Below are 16,728 nucleotides of genomic sequence, written 5' to 3'. Positions count from 1 at the left end.
ACTTTTCAAGCAACAGCACTCCAGTGATCCATAACATCGGTGACAACTGCCTTGATTTTCAGTCCATCTGACTGCTCACTGCCTCAGGCCCAGTACACCTACTCAGCATCTATGCTCCAACACTATGCTCCCCACCTGAAGTTAAAGACCAGTTCTGCGAGGAACTCCATAATATCATTAGTAGCATTCCGAATACCAAACACTTGTTGCTGCTGGGGGACTTTAACGGCAGGGTTGGGGCCGACCATGACTCATGGCCCTCCGGCCTTGGGCGCTATGGCATTGGAAGGATGAATGAAAATGGACAGAGACTGCTGGAGTTGTGTACTTATCACAACCTCTGCATCACCAACTCGTTCTTTCATACTAAACCCTGTCACCAGGTTTCATGGAGACACCCAAGATCATGTCATTGGCACCCGCTGGACCTCATCGTCACAAGGCGAGCCTCTTTAAACAGTGTCCAAATCACACGCAGCTTCCACAGTGCGGACTGCGACACCGACCACTCCCTGGTGTACAGCAAAGTTAGACCCAAATCAAAGAGGCTACATCACTCCAAGCAGATGGGCTGCCCGCGCATCAACACTAACAGAATTTCTTATTCCTTAGGGGAGGTGGTGGCGTAGTGGTATTATCACTGGACTAGTAACCCAGAGACTACAGGGTATTGATCTGGAGACATGGGTTTGAATCCCCCAACAGCAGAAGGTTGAATTTGAATTTGAATTTAATTAATAAATCTGGAATTTAAAAAAGCTAGTCTAATGATGGCCATGAAACCATTGTCGATTGTTGTAAAAACCCATCTGGTTCACTAATGTCCTTTAGGGAAGGAAATCTGCTGTCCTTACCTGGTCTGGCCTACATGTGACTCCAAACCCACAGCAATGTGGTTAACTCTTACAAGCCCTCTGAAATGGCCCAGCAAGCCACTCAGTTGTACATAACCGCGACGAAGTCAATAAAAAGGAATGAAACCAGACGGACCACCCTGCATCCACCAAGGCACCGGAAACGGCAAACCCAGCCCTGTCAACCCTGCTAAGTCCTCCTTCGTAACGTCTGGAGAGCTGTCCCACAGACTAGTCAAGCAACAGCCTGACATAGTCATACTCACGGAATCATACCTTACAGACAATGTTCCAGACACTGCAATCACTATCCCTGGGTATGTCCTGTCCCACCAGTAGGACAGACCCAGCAGAGGTGGTGGCACAGTGGTCTACAGTAGGGAGGGAGTTGCCCTGGGAATCCTCAACATCGACTCCAGACCCCATGAAGTCTCATGGCATCAGGTCAAACATGGGCAAGGTAACCTCCTACTGATTACCACCTACCGCCCGCCCTCAGCTGATGAGTCAGTACTCCTCCATGTTGAACCCCATTTGGAGGAAGCACTGAGGGTGGCAAGGGCACAAAATGTACTCTGGGTGGGGGACTTCAATGTCCATCACCAAGAGTGGCTCGGTAGCACCACTACTGACTGAGCTGGCCGAGTACCAAAGGACATAGCTGCTAGACTGGGCATGCGGCAGGTGGTGGGAGAACCAACACAAGGGAAAAACATACTTGACCTTGTCCTCACCAATCTTCCTGCTGCAGATGCTTCTGTCCATGACTGTATTGGTAGGAGTGACCACCGCACAGTCCTTGTGGAGACGATAATCTGCCTTCACATTGAGGATACCGTCCATCGTGTTGTGTGGCACTATCACCGTGCAAAATGGGATAGATTTCGAACAGATCAAGCAATGCAAAACTGGGCATCCATGAGGTGCTGTGGTCCATCAGCAGCAGCAGAATTGTACTCAACCACAAACTGTAACCTCATGGCTCGGCATGTCCCCCACTCTACCATTACCATCAAGCCAGGAGACCAACCCTTGTTCAATGAAGAGTGCAGGAGGGCATGCCAGGAGGAGCACCAGGCATACCTCAAAATGAGGTGTCAACTTGGTGAAGCTACAACCCAGGACTACTTGCATGCCAAACTGCATAAGCAGCATGCAATAGACAGAGCTAAGTGATCCCATAACCAACGGATCAGATCTAAGCTCTGCAGTCCTGCCACATCCAGTCGTGAATGGTGATGGACAATTAAACAACTAACTGGAGGAGGTGGCTCCACAAATATCCCACATCGGTGAGAAAGATAAGGCAGAAGCATTTGTAACAATCTTCACCCAGAAGTGCCGAGTTGATGATCCATCTTGGCCCCCTCCCGAAGTCCCCAGCATTACAGATGCCAGCCTTCAGCCAATTCGATTCACTCCACGTGATATCAAGAAACGACTGAAGGCACTGGATACTGCAAAGACTATAGGTCCTGACAATATTCCGGCAATAGTACTGAAGACCTGTGCTCCAGAACTTGCCGCACCCCTAGCCAAGCTGTTCCAGTATAGCTACAACACTGGCATCTACCTTGCAATGTGGGAAATTGCCCAGGTATGTCCTGTACACAAAAAGCAGGACAAGACCAACCCGGCCAATTACCGCTCCATCAGCCTCCTCTCAATCATCAGTAAAGTGATGGAAGGTGTCATCAACAGTGCCATCAAGCAGCACTTGCTTAGCAATAATCTGCTCAATGATGCTCAGTTTGGGTTCCGCCAGGGCCACTCGGCTCCTGACCTCATTACAGCCTTGGTTCAAACATGGACAAAAGAGCTGAACTCAAGATGTGAGGAGACAGTGACTGCCCTTGACATCAATGCAGCATTTGACTGAGTATGACATCAAGAAGCCCTAGCAAAACTGGAGTCAGTGGGAATCAGGGGAGAACTCTCTGCTGGTTGGAGTCATACCTAGCACAAAGGAAGATGGTTGTGGTTGTTGGAGGTCAATCATCTCAGCTCCAGGACATCACTGCAGGAGATCCTCAGGGTAGTGTCCTAGGCACAACCATCTTCAGCTGCTTCATCAATGACCTTCCTTCAATCATAAGGTCAGAAGAGGGGATGTTCGCTGATGATTGCACAATGTTCAGCACCATTTGCAACTCCTCAAATACTGAAGCAGTCCGTGTAGAAATGCAGCAAGGTCTGGACAATATCCAGGCTTGGGCTGATAAATGACAAGTAACATTTGCGCCACACAAGTGCCAGGCAATGACTATCTCCAACAAGAGAGAATCTAACCATCTCCCCTTGACATTCAATGGCATTCCATCGCTGAATCCCCCACTATCAACATCCTAGGGGCTACCATTAACCAGAAACTGAACTGGAGTAGTCATATAAATACCGTGGCTACAAGAGCAGGTCAGAGGCTAGGAATCCTGTGGCAAGTAACTCACCTCCTGACTCCCCAAAGTCTGTCCAACATCTACAAGGCACAAATCAGGAGTGTGATGGAATACTCTCCACTTGCCTGGATGGGTGCAGCTCCAATAACACTCAAGAAGCTAGACACCATCCAGAACAAAGCAGCCCGCTTGATTGGCACATCATCCACAAACATTCACTCCCTCCACCATCGACGCACAGTGGCAGCAGTACCATCTTGAAGATGCACTGCAGCAATGCACCAAGGGTCCTTAGACATCACCTTCCAAACCCGTGACCTCTACCACCTCGAATGACAAGAGCAGCAGATGCATGGGAACATCACCACCTGCAAGTTCCCGTCCAAGTCACACACCATTCTGAGTTGGAACTATATCGCCATTCCTTCACTGTCGCTGGGTCAAAATCCTGGAACTCCTTTCCTAACAGCACTGTGGGTGTACCTACCTCACAGGGACTGCAGCGGTTCAAGAAGACAGCTCACCACCACCTTCTCAAGGGCAATTAGGGATGGGCAATAAATGCTGGCATGGCCATTGCCCCATTAAATTCACTTGAAAAAGCCCTTCCAAACACTCCTGCAGGGGATGCAGAGACGAAGTGGGCCCACATCAGAGAAGCCATCTATGACTCAGCAATGACCACCTTTGGCAAACATGAGAAGCAGAATGCAGACTGGTTTCAATCTCACTTTGAAGAGCTGGAACCTGTCATAGCCGTTAAGCGCACTGCAATGTTGAACTACAAGAAAGCCCCCAGTAAGTTAACATCTGTAGCACTTAAAGTAGCCAGACGCGCTGCACAAAGAACTGTGAAAATGACGATTGGCAACACCTATGCAGTCGTATTCAGTTGGCCTCCGACACCGGAAATATCAGAGGAATGTACGATGGCATTAAGAAAGCTTTTGGGCCAACCATCAAGAAGATCGCCCCCCTCAAGTCTAAATCAGGGGAAACAATCACTGACCAACGCCAGCAAATGGACCGCTGCTGGAGCACTACCTAGAACTGTACTCCAGGTAAAATGTTGTCACTGATACCACCCTCAATGCAGCCCAGTCTCTGCCAGTCATGGATGAGCTGGATGAACAGCCAACAAAATCGGAACTCAGTGATGCCATTGATTCTCTAGCCAGTGGAAAAGCCCCTGGAAAGGACAGCATTACCCCTGAAATAATCAAGAGTGCCAAGCCTACTATACTCTCAGCACTCCATGAACTGCTTTGCCTGTGCTGGGATGAGGGAGCAGTACCACAAGACATGCACGATGCCAATATCATAAGAACAAGGGTGACTGCAACAACTACTGTGGAATCTCCCTGCTCAGCATAGTGGAGAAAGTCTTCGCTCGAGTCGTTTTCAACAGACTCCAGAAGCTGGCTGAGAGTGTCTACCCTGAGGCACAGTGCAGCTTTCAAGCAGAGATCCACCATTGACATGCTGTTCGCCCTTCGCCAGCTATAGGAGAAATGCTGCGAACAAGCGATGCCCCTCTACGTTGCTTTCATAGATCTCACCAAAGCCTTTGACTTCGTCAGCAGACGTGGTCTCTTCAGATTATTAACAAAGATCGGATGTCCACCAAAGCTACTAAGTATCATCACCTCAATCCATGACAATATGAAAGGCACAATTCAGCATAGCGGTGCCTCATTAGACCCCTTTCCTATCCTGAGACGTGTGAAACAGGGCTGTGTTCTCACACCTACACTGTTGGGGATCTTCTTCTCACTGCTGCTCTCACATGCGTTCAAGTCTTCAGAAGTTGGAATTTTCCTCCACACAAGATCAGATGGCAGGTTGTTCAACCTTGCCCATCTTAGAGCGAAGACCAATGTTCGGAAAGTCCTCATCAGGGAACTCCTCTTTGCTGACGATGCTGCATTAACATCCCACACAGAAGAGTGTCTGCAGAGACTCATCGACAGGATTGCGGCTGCCTGCAACTAACTATCTGCCTCGAGAAAACGAACATCATGGGACAGGACGTCAGAAATGCTCCATCCATTAATATGAGCGACCACGCTCTGGAAGTGGTTCACGAGTTCACCTACCTAGGCTCAACTATCACCAGTAACCTGTCTCTCGATGCAGAAATCAACAAGCACATGGGAAGGGCGTCTGTTGCTATGTCCAGACTGGCCAAGAGGGTGTGGGAAAATGGCGCACTGACACGGAACACAAAAGTCCAAGTGTTTCAAGCCTGTGTGCTCAGTACCTTGCTCTACGGCAGCGAGGCCTGGGCAATGTATGTCAGCCAAGAGCGATGTCTCAACTCATTCCATCTTCGCTGCCTCCGAAGAATCCTTGGCATCAGGTGGCAGGACCGTATCTCCAACGCAGAGTTCTCGAGGCGGCCAACTTCCCCAGCTTATACACCCTACTGGAGCCAGCGGCGCTTGAGATGGCTTGGCCATATGAGCCGCATGGAAGATGGCAGGATCCCCAAGGACACATTGTACAGTGAGCTCGTCACTGGTATCAGACCCACCGGCCGTCCATATCTCTTCTTTAAGGACGTCAGCAAACGCAACATGAAGTCCTGTGCCATTGACCACAAGTCGTGGGAGTCAGTTGCCAGTGATCGCCAGAGCTGGCGGACAGCCATAAAGGCGGGGCTAAAGAGACTTCGCAGTTGGCAGGAAAAAAGACAGAAGCGCAAGGATAGAGCCAACTGTGTAACAGCCCCGGCAACCAATTTTATCTACAGCACCTGTGGAAGAGTCTGTCGCTCTAGAATTGGCCTTTATAGCCACTCCAGGCGCTGTGCCACAAACCACTGACCACCTCTAGGCGTTTACCCATTGTGTCTCGAGACAAGGAGGCCAATGAAGAAGAAGAGAAGACTGCCTGGAACTTCAGTACAACTGGTACCTTTCAAGCAACAGCACTCCAGTGATCCATAACGTTGGTGACAAATGCCTTGATTTTCAGGGATAACTGCTCCACTTTCCTCCCAGAAAACAACTGACAGCATGATAGGAACACTGTACTTTTACTGTGCACAGGTTTCTCCAAGGTATGGGACATTATCAATGGCATGCACCCAGACTCAGAGTCCTGCTCCTCTCCTACCACCACCATTTGCACTTCCTCAATGCTGTACTGTGTCTCACCTGATGTCATGCCTTCAAGGGGATGAATTTTTACAGCTCCAGTGGCGAGTTTCAAAAAGTGCACGGCGCTTTGTCCCCGTCAACGGCATCTGGTGCCACTGCGCAGGCACCAGTGCCATTTTTAAAGGGTTTCAAGCCCTGACAGGTCATTTAAATTGTTTAAGAGAACTGCACGTTGCGTTTAAATTTCAACAGTCAATGAAAAATTGAAGCCCCTTTTCCACCAATCCAATGACCAAACAGGTTATTTATTTCCCTCTCCACCCCCCGATAAAACTTTTTTGCCAGTCCCAACCTTTCACCCCCAAACTTTAATATCTTTGCCCTTCAACCCCTTTCCACCATCATGTGATCTCTCTCCCTCTCTCTCTCCAGAGATCTACCTTTTAAAGTAAAAAAAACTTTCACATTAGCCTCTGTTAGGAAACACATGCTCCCTCCCTGTCGTGACTACACAATTGCCCAGGATGTGACTACTTCACACCTTGTTTGTTTCAGAAGAACCCATTCAATTCAGGAGTGTCTCTTGATGGTTTCAGGATGGGTGTAATTGACACCTCCTAGCCTGGTGTGTATCCTTTTATCCTTAACGGACAGTGAGGCAGTTTGAATATACAGCCCAACCTTCGGCAGCCATTTTGTAGCACATTGTCCACTTTTTAAAGGAAGAGTCAATTATTTTATTTCTCTTCAGTTTGGTTCTGTATTTTTATCACTGCACTTCTCATGAGTGTAAAATTTAGTAATAATCATTATTCACAAACATGGCATAAACAAAGTAGATTAATACTTGCTGTTGGATGAAATAGAAATTTCAAGCGAGCATGAGTTGTTGCCATCATGGAACTCCCATTATCAGGTAAAGGCAGATATCTATTCTTGTGTGTGCGCTATCACATTGATTGGTTGGGTAAAAGGTACCAGAATAAATTCTCTTTGTGTTACAGAATCGATGCGTGACTGTTATGACCAATATTTCCAATATTTAAAATGAAACACCATTGGGTATATTTTCCTTCATTCTCTAATCTGAGCAAAATAGATGGTGTTAAGTACAAAATGGACAGCCTCCTTCCCCCCACCCCCGTCCCATACTTGTACTAGCATTTTGATTCAGACCAGTAATGGAAGAAAAGCATCAAGCTGTTGTAAAGACACCAATTTCTTGCATGAAAAGCAGCAATGTTCCTAATGTTCACTTTATGTTTAGATTCCAGTTATTCTGGGCTGGTCCAGCCAGGAGCCAATGAATATAAATGACAACATTGTCTTGAAAAACTATTACATATTCTAGCTGTAAACCTAAATATACAGACAAAAATGTGTTGACCCGAGAACTTCAGTTTTAAATATTTAATCTTCTCTTTTAGTAATTAAACAATAAGTTAGACCACCTAATGGTTTTCCATGTGTTCATCACAGCTACCTGCATGAGTTTGCAGTAATTAAGCAATCTGAAGCACTGACTGACCTGGAGAGATAGCTATTACATAGTGTGGGTGTCCTTGAAACGTCTTCATCACACATTCTCTTCTCTTCATCTCACTGAAAGCTGGTGTCAGCATTATTTTGGATCATTCAGTACAAGAGCATTTATTGAAATCTTACAAGGGGATGCTGCAGCAGTGAGCCTGTGAGAAAAGCAGGGAGATCAGCCAGCAAAAAAAAATGTAAAGTGGCCTATGCAGGTATTTCCACTATAGGAAAAAAATATATATTTTTTGGACTTTTCTTAAGGTCAAAATGTGATTAGCATCTGAATAGACACACAAGTTGAGTTACCCTCGAGATTGTTATGGCCAAATCCATGTCATTTAATGTCAGCAGCCATCAAAATTGTGATAAAATTAATAGAACTCCAAGTGATTGATAACCTAGCTCATCTGCCATTCTACTAGAAAACTCCCAGTGGTCCAGCAGTGAGAAACAATGCTTAGATCATTTCTGAAAGAAGCCCATTTGAAAGATGTGCCTGTGTGCTTTAATTAGTTCCTGAAATTTGTGACAGCCTTCTCCTACAAAAATACATGATTTGTTTACTAATGCAGGCAGAAATGATGAACATTTCAGCTGTAACGAGTGATAAGTGGGCCATGGATTCATTTTTTTTTCCAGTCACAAATCCAAGTTAGAGTAAACACTTCCTGTAGTTTTTGTATTCATACACACTAGAAAACTACAGGTGCTCAACTGGCCAGCAAATAATCTTTAAGTCCAGGTATATTTGCTTCATGATGAATGTATGCAAAATACCAAATTTGCATACCATTGTTATTAATGGTTGTTTATTCAGTAAAAAAGATTAGAATGGCCTTAGGATGACAGACTGACAAGTAGCACATGAGCACTTTAAAGTCTGTGTGAGTTAATATTCAGTCATTTTATAATAATTGCATATAATTAAGTAATAATGAATAGGAGGGTTTGTGATTATTGCAGTTTGTGCTTTGCCGGCATCTATTTTGGCACTAGATAGAGTGCTGTCATCAATTTCTAGTTCATCAGAACACACGCATGCACAGTGGATGAATAAAATACGTGTCTGTAAAAGTCGAAAATGGTACTTCTTTCTAGCAACTCTACCTCTCCACTGAATAAAGCTTCTTGCTTAGCAAGGCTCTCAGTTTCTTAAAGGTTAACAGACTATTGGAAATGTTTGATTCTTTACTACATCAGGGTGCCCTTTACAGTGCAAAGGTGGAAAATCAATCCTGCAAGCTCAGGTCATCACTTCAAAGGACACATATGGTGTAGATGACAAGTGACACATCTTGGGAAGGGGTTAAATTACTGAAGTACTCCAATGTCTTCTGCAATCGACCTTTAAGGACCGAAGGATAAATTTAGGTGGGGCTATGATTCATGTCACAAAGGTAGAAGTTATGTGGTATGAAGCTGAATCACAGACTACATCCTCAAGTGTTCTCACACCACTTGCTGGAATACCATTCAGATCAGCAACTTCACACTCAACTCATACTACACATTTTATATTGTGTGAAACCCAAACTGATGGCATTGATATAAAATGTTTATCCAACTGCTCTGAAAAGACACCTTTGTCGTATTTTGTTATATTTTTCCCCCTGTGGACAGTTAAACAACTTTGCATTTTTTTATATTTTTGTGCATAAGACATAAGTGGCATCAGCATTATGTTTCTGTTTTGTACCTGATATAAAATCAGTTTTTGCAAGGGGTGTGCACTCAGGCTGTTCTGTGAAATGTCTAAGCTAATTAATCTGTCTGGACTTGATTCACATTCAGTAGGCCAGTGAGTCTAATGGGAAGCCTCATCATGTAAATAGGTCAGTTGCTGGACAAGTGTCAGTTATTAATCCAAATATTTCAAATCCCAAACCAAATTTGACCATAGCACATGCCTTTGTCATAATTAAAAATCAATGTCTAACCCTGACTGCTGTTTGAATGCTCCAGTCAATAAAGCATTACACACTACCATGCACATTTTGTAAATCTTAGAGAGATAAATGTAATTGTATCCAGATTATCTTAAAAGCATACAGAAAAATCCAATGGAAACCTTATCCTACTGATTAAATAAACAGACGCACTGTATCTCAGCTTGACATTAATTGTATGAGTTAAACATTTATTGAAACCTTGTCAGAAACAGAAAATTATAACATGCTAAGACACCAACCATGTCCAGTTGCCGCCCAATAGACTAATATCAAGCAATGCTGAATGTTCTAATATAAGACATGCATACAGCCTGCTATTTACAAGACAGCTCTTCTGATCATGTGATAACTGCTGCAATCAGTAATATGTCTCTGTAAACACAGAAAACTAACTTCTACAGCAATAAAAACAGAAAGTGCTGGAAATACTCAGCAGGTCTTGTAGCATCTGTGGAGAGAGGAGCAGAGGTAATGGGCTGGATTTTATGACGGGCGGACGAGAGCTGGCCACCGACGTAAAAGTCGGTGGCAAACCCGCATCCGCCCAGCCCGGAGATCCGACCCGCATTTTACAGGTCGCCGGGCTTTAATTGTTCCAAGGTGGGACTTCCACCCACTTGAGGGAGGAAGTCCTGCCTCATTGAGCTGCCAGCCAATCATTGGGCAACACCTGGATTCTATTAAAATAAAAGCAAAATACTGCGGATGCTGGAAATCTGAAATAAAAACAAGAAATGCTGGAACCGCTCAGCAGGTCTGGCAGCATCTGTGGAAAGAGAAGCACACAGATGCTGCCAGACCTGCTGAGTGGTTCCAGCATTTCTTGTTTTTATACCTGGATCCCATTGTTTGTTTCTATTTCATATTCCTTCGGTTACTGTGGAATGTCAAAAGAATCGGTACCATGTGGCGAGTTTATTATAATTCAGGTTAGGTGTTTGTCAGGTAACACATCGATTCCACTGCTATGATGTGTAGGAGCCATTTTAGGTCAAGGTGGGCAGGCACTGTCATTATTTTAACTTAATATGGGATCCAGAAAACATTATAAAGCTGGGTCCAGAATGTCAGCTCTGCATTTCATCACATCATTGTTTCCATATGGGGATTTTAATAACACTGTCAGGTGGCTGCAGAGTAAGCAGTTCTGTACCACAGTATTGCACTCAGTAGAATAGTATAATGGGGTGGGGGAGGAAAATGTGAATTTTATAAATATGATTGTCTAAAGACAAAAAAACACAAACTTTAAAATTTATCTTGTTAAACAAAAATGCCATTCATTTAAAGAAAACAGGAAACATAACATCAGCTAAGTTAATGTTGAGGAATACAGTTCTGTTGCTGGGCCAATAATATTGGTTGCTTCAAAAGCTATTGTTTAAAACAATTTCCTTGTGACATCACTAGAGGGCTCTGTGACTGTGGCTGAAGATTGGCTGTTCTCAATGGTACCAAAAGGTACCTGAGCTCCCAAAATAGAACACTCTGATTGGTGGAGAGGTGTTTAATAATTTGCTGGAGATGTTATATAACGTAGTAAAAATATACAGGTTACAAATTTACTGTAGAATTTAGTTTTATTTTAAATTTGAAATGTGGTTATTATGTTTATGAAATATAAGGATGGGATATGTTGGGTGTGTTCTTGTTTAATAGCATCCCAAATTAATAACATAAACTTGGTCATGAAATAGTAAAATTATGATATGTTTTCAACTGTATCCTAATTTTAGGCATTAATTCTTTCATTTAGGTAAAGTGGGCAGAACAACAAGACATTCATGAAGTGGAAAAACGAGACAAAGCTGTTTTACCTGATCTTCCACTCCTTTCCAAAGACTACAGAACCAGCTTATTCTTTCAAACAGCAGGTAAGTAATAAATAACAAAATGCAGTGTAAAACTATATGATATAATTCACCATCATAGCAGGCATCAGGGATCTGGCATCCACATTTTTAAACTCAGCCTCTGTTACACTATCGCAAAGGTAACAATATGCTGTTGTAGTAGCATTGATCTGATTCTGGTTTTGCAATTTATCTGATGTACTTGCAAATTTTTAGCAGCATTTAATGTCTGTATATTTTTACTGTGTAATCCGTATCTTGACTGTAGCTTCAACTAAGCATCAAGGAATCTTGGGTTTGTGCCCAAACCCTTAGTCTTTTATTTTCCCCAGTGTCCTGAATCAATATTTTTAATCAGTGTCTTTCACCAGAATTCCAGAATGCTGTTATACATTTCTAATCTTTATACATAACTGTTACGGCCAGGTGAGGAGGGGGGCGATCTCAGGCTCCCCTCTTGCCCTTCCTCTTATTTGACTGCAACAGGGTTTATTCCTTTTAGACAGTGGTTGTGCTGACCACTTCTGTGAGTGTTTTACCTTTTTCCTTTACTGTGATCTTGAAAGAACCAATCGGACAGGTTGTCTTGAGTTTAAACAAGAAAGAGGTAAGTTTATTGTACTTAACAATCTAAACGTGATTTAAAATAATAAAAATACATTACACATTCATGCATACATTCACACGAGAATCTCACACACACAAATAGATTACAGAGGGAAAAAAAGATTTGGTGGTTAGATTAAAGTCCAGAATAAATGGAACTTAAAACACAGTCTGTGAAGTGGATGATCTGGTACGCTTCCACTGAAGCTGTATTCTTGGAGTCCTCAGCTGGTCAAAATATACTTTGTGGTTGGCCTGCATTGCTCAGGGTTTTCTTGAAGGCAGATTGGTAGGTGACTCTCTTCCCCTGGTCTCTGGCTGTAGCAGTCTGTAGGCTTGGAGGGTCCACAGTCGCAGATGGTTTTTAAACTTGATGTTTTCGGGAGAGAGAGAGAGAAAGGGAAGTATGCACCCTTCTGTGCTGCTGCACACTCAGTTACAGTTTGACTTCTGTGAGTGTAACAAAACTCCCAGTTTTTCAGAGATGGACAGACAGTCACATGGTTCTCTCAATCCCCTTTGTTTTTAATGAGGTCCAAAGTCTAAAACCCAAAACCTCTCTTTGGTGGGGGGTTGTCATTGTTTATCCGCTGGAGGGACGCCTCCACTTATGAATGCCTCAAGATAACTTTGACTGTCCGGCTAACGAGGATTATCTGCATAATCTACTCAGTGAGCAAAGCATTGTTCTGGTTGGGGTTCTTGTTAGTCTTTTGTCTCCAGTTCAGTCTCCTGATGCAAATTGCAGTGGCCAACTAGGCTGCTAGTTTTTTTAAAAGTTAACTGTAGGATTTTTTCTATTAAAGATTTAATGTAAGTTTCCAATCGATGAAATTAATATTTCACATTTGGCATATGGGGTTTTCTTGACAATAACACATTCAAAATTTGTTGTGATCACAGTTTGGCTTGTACTTGTTTGCCCTAGTTTTTCTAACTTAATATAAACTTGGGGCTGGATTTTCAGACCCCGCAATGACTGGGAGCTAAAAATAGCCCCACTGGCTGATGTGTGGGGCCCCCAGCTCCATATCGCCTCAGGCCATTTTTTTGGAGGCGGGATGCAACGGGTTGGGTGCAGCGGGGCTACCCAGCCCGGCTCATCGAAAGCCACTTCAGGCCAATTGAAGAAGATCGACTGGGATTTTCCAATTGGCTTCCAGTTTTCCGCAGGTGGCAGGGCCGGTTTAGGAGCCTGAAGGCAGCTTCCCAGTGACAGGCCAGGGGGCCAGTGCTCCTATCGGGTATAAAGGTCCTCCCTGCCTGCTTGGGTGCAGAAGCAGCCATAGGCCACCCTGTAGAGGGGCTCACCTCCTACCCACCCCCCACAGTAGTGGCCTGCTGCGAGATCCAGTTTTTAGTTTAAATGTAAAAAACTTGGAGACAGGATGCCTCCATCTTGAAGCATCTCCATGACAATTAAGGGGGCGCCCCCATAAAAATCACCACAAGCATTTGTTTCCCCCCAGAGGAGCGTTCAGGATCCGGAAACAGTCCCAACCTCTCTTTCCCACCCCGGAGGGAAAATGCTGCCTTTAGTCACAGTAAACTACTTCCTTCTTCAATTAAAATACTTAATTTACTTTCTGCTACTAATGCATGCTTCAGTTAGATTTTCTTTGAATTTTGTCTTACGCCCTTATTCCCCTGATGAAATCTCAACTCCCTGGATAGTCATAGGGCAGGGAGGATGAGGAAAGGACGACAGAGCCCTATGCATCCTGTCTGTGTTATTCTGTATCTCATTAAGGTAGAGACTTGCTTTCCATAGTATGTAAATCACTTGTCACTCTTTCTTGAGGTGGGATGTCCCACCAAGCAATCCAGCTGGTTGCTGGCAAAGCTCGTATTGCACATATTGGGAAGTTCAATTGTAAGCCAGGGCTAGGACTGAGAAACCGCAGTCACTGAACTGTGACATGAGCATCTTAACTGTAGCTCTACTGAATTTTCTTGAGATGCGTAGCTTACGTGAATGCCCGAACTTTCTGCCTGCACTATTTTAATGTTTTTATCATGCCCTACATTTTAAAAGGGCAGCAGCCAGTAATTTATATAAATGTTTAAGTAAGGCATTAAAAAGAGCACACAGAAATAAATGAACCCACTAATGTTTCTTTCCTGTGTTGAACATAAGAAATAGAAGAAAGGGTAGGCTATTCGGCCCTTCACGCCTGCTCCACCATTCAATAAGATCATGACTGATCTACCTCAACTCCACCTTCCCGCACCATCCCCATATACTTTGATTCCCTTAGTATCTAAAAATCTATCGATTTCTGCTTGAATGTACTCAAAAACTGAGTATCTGTGAAGCTTTGTTGCACTCCCTCTAAGCAAATGTATCCTTCCTTAGGTAAGGAGATGAAAACTGTACACAGTACTCCAGGTGTGGCCTCACCAAGGCCCTACATGATTGTAGTAAGACTTCTTTACTCTTATTCTCCAATCCCTTTGTAATTAAGGTTAACATACCATTTGCTTTCCTAATTGCTTGCTGAACCTGTATGTTAACTTTCTGTGATTTATGTACAAGGACACCTAAATCCCTCTGAATACCAACATTTCTTAGTCTGTCACTATTTAATAAATATTCTGGTTTTCGATCTTGCCTACCAATGTGGATAACTTCACACTTCCCCACATTATATTCCATTTACCATGTTTTTGCCCACTCAATTAACCTGTCTTTATCCCTTTGCAGTCTCTGTGCATCCTCCTCACAGCTTACTTTCCCACCTAACTTTGTATCACCAGCAAACTGGATAGATAACACTCAGTTCCCTCATCTAAGTCACTGACATAGATTGTAAATAGCTGAGGCCCAAGCACTGATCTTTGCGATACCCCACTGGTTACAGCCTCCCAACCCAAAAATTATCCGTTTGCTCCTAGTCTCTTTTCTGTCTGTAAACTAATCCTCAATCCACACTAATATATTATCCCCAATCCCATGAGCCTGATTTTTGTGTAGTTTTCGTTCATGTCGCAAATTAGCGAATGCTTTTTTTTAAATCCAAATATACTACATCCACTGGTTCCCCCTTATCTACCCTGCTAGTTACAACATCATAACATTTTTAACAGGTTGGTTAAACACAATTTCTCTTTCATAAATCTGTGTTGACTCTCCCCAATCATATTTTGATCTTCTAAGTTCCATGTTACCAAAGAGTAAAAATACTCCATTATTTTCTTTTATTCTTTCATGGGTTCTGGGTGTCATTTGTTGCCCATTCCCAATTGCCTTTGAGAAGGTTGTGGTGACATTTCCCACTCTATCTAATTAATTTAAAGGGGAAATGTTTCTGCACTAGGGAGTAGGTAGGCAGACTCAGTCCAAATATTGTGGTGCAAATGTGCCTGGTTGGTTGCCCTACCAAGTTTGCGTTGTAGCAGACGGTAATACTGCTAATGTGTAAACTTTTACAATGTTGTTTATAGCCTATGATTGTTCACAAGTGAGTTACTTCGTACAGGTACAAGTAGACTACAGCCACAATGAAGGAGATTGACCTGATTTTAAAAAAAATTATTTGTTCATGGGATGTGGGCATCGTTGGCTAGGCCAGCAATTATTGCCCTTAAGAAGGTGGTGGTGAGCTGCCTTCTTGAACCGCTGCAGTCTGTGTTGGGTAGGTACACCCACAGTGCTGTTAGGGAGGGAGTTCCAGGATTTTGACCCAGTGACAGTGAAGGAACGGCAATATAGTTCCAAGTCAGGATGGTCTGTAGCTTGGAGGGGAACTTGCAGGTGGTGGTGGTCCCATGCATCTGCTGCCCTTGTCCTTCTAGGTGGTTGTAGTCACAGGTTTGGAAGTTGCTGTCTAAGAAGCCTTGGTACATTACTGCAGTGCATCTTGTGGATGGTACACACTGCTGCCACTGTGTGTCGGTGGTGGAGGGAGTGAATGTTGAAAGTGGTGGATGGGGTGCCAATCAAGCGGGCTGCTTTGTCGTGATGGTGTCGAACATCTTGAGTGTTGTTGGAACTAATTGCTATAGATATATGATCATTCTAATCTTTAAAATGTTAGGGTTTTCTTGGAGGGAAAGGAGGTTGTTAGAAATAGCTTTCAGTCAATTAAAGTCAAACTGGGTCTGATCTGGGTGCTTTGTCTAAATTGGACAGCAGAGCCTCAAATAGTCAGATCAAATGAGAGGAAAACATATCTAAATTTATTTTTTAATGAAAGAAAGGCATATTGCTGTTACTGGGAACTTGCAGTGCACAAATAGGCTGTTGCATTTCCTACATTACAACCGTGGCTACACTTCAAAAATACTTAATTGACTGTACAGTGCTTTGGGGTGTCCCGAGGTTGTGAAAGGTGCTCTAAAAATGCAAGTCTTTTTTCCTTAAAAAATATTTAAATGAGTTAGAAAGTAAAGTTTACACGAATATAGAAGGGAGAACAGGAGAGAGTAAAGAATGC

General features: G+C 43.6%; 1 protein-coding gene across 3 annotated transcripts in view; it reads left to right on the top strand.

Annotated features, from left to right (window-relative positions):
• LOC137371359 (PC3-like endoprotease variant B) overlaps positions 1-16,728 on the top strand; it is a 906,432-nt gene that overhangs the window by 338,410 nt on the left and 551,294 nt on the right. For all 3 annotated transcript variants that reach the window (XM_068033824.1, XM_068033825.1, XM_068033826.1), the window contains one exon: positions 11,590-11,707. In XM_068033824.1, coding sequence (XP_067889925.1) covers positions 11,590-11,707 — 118 coding nt within the window. The remainder of the gene's footprint in view (positions 1-11,589; positions 11,708-16,728) is intronic.

This window comes from Heterodontus francisci, chromosome 6 (genome assembly GCF_036365525.1).
Source record: "Heterodontus francisci isolate sHetFra1 chromosome 6, sHetFra1.hap1, whole genome shotgun sequence".
Lineage (NCBI taxonomy): Eukaryota > Metazoa > Chordata > Chondrichthyes > Heterodontiformes > Heterodontidae > Heterodontus > Heterodontus francisci.
The sequence above is the reverse complement of the archived record's forward strand: the minus strand, read 5'-3'. Positions and strand labels throughout refer to the sequence as shown.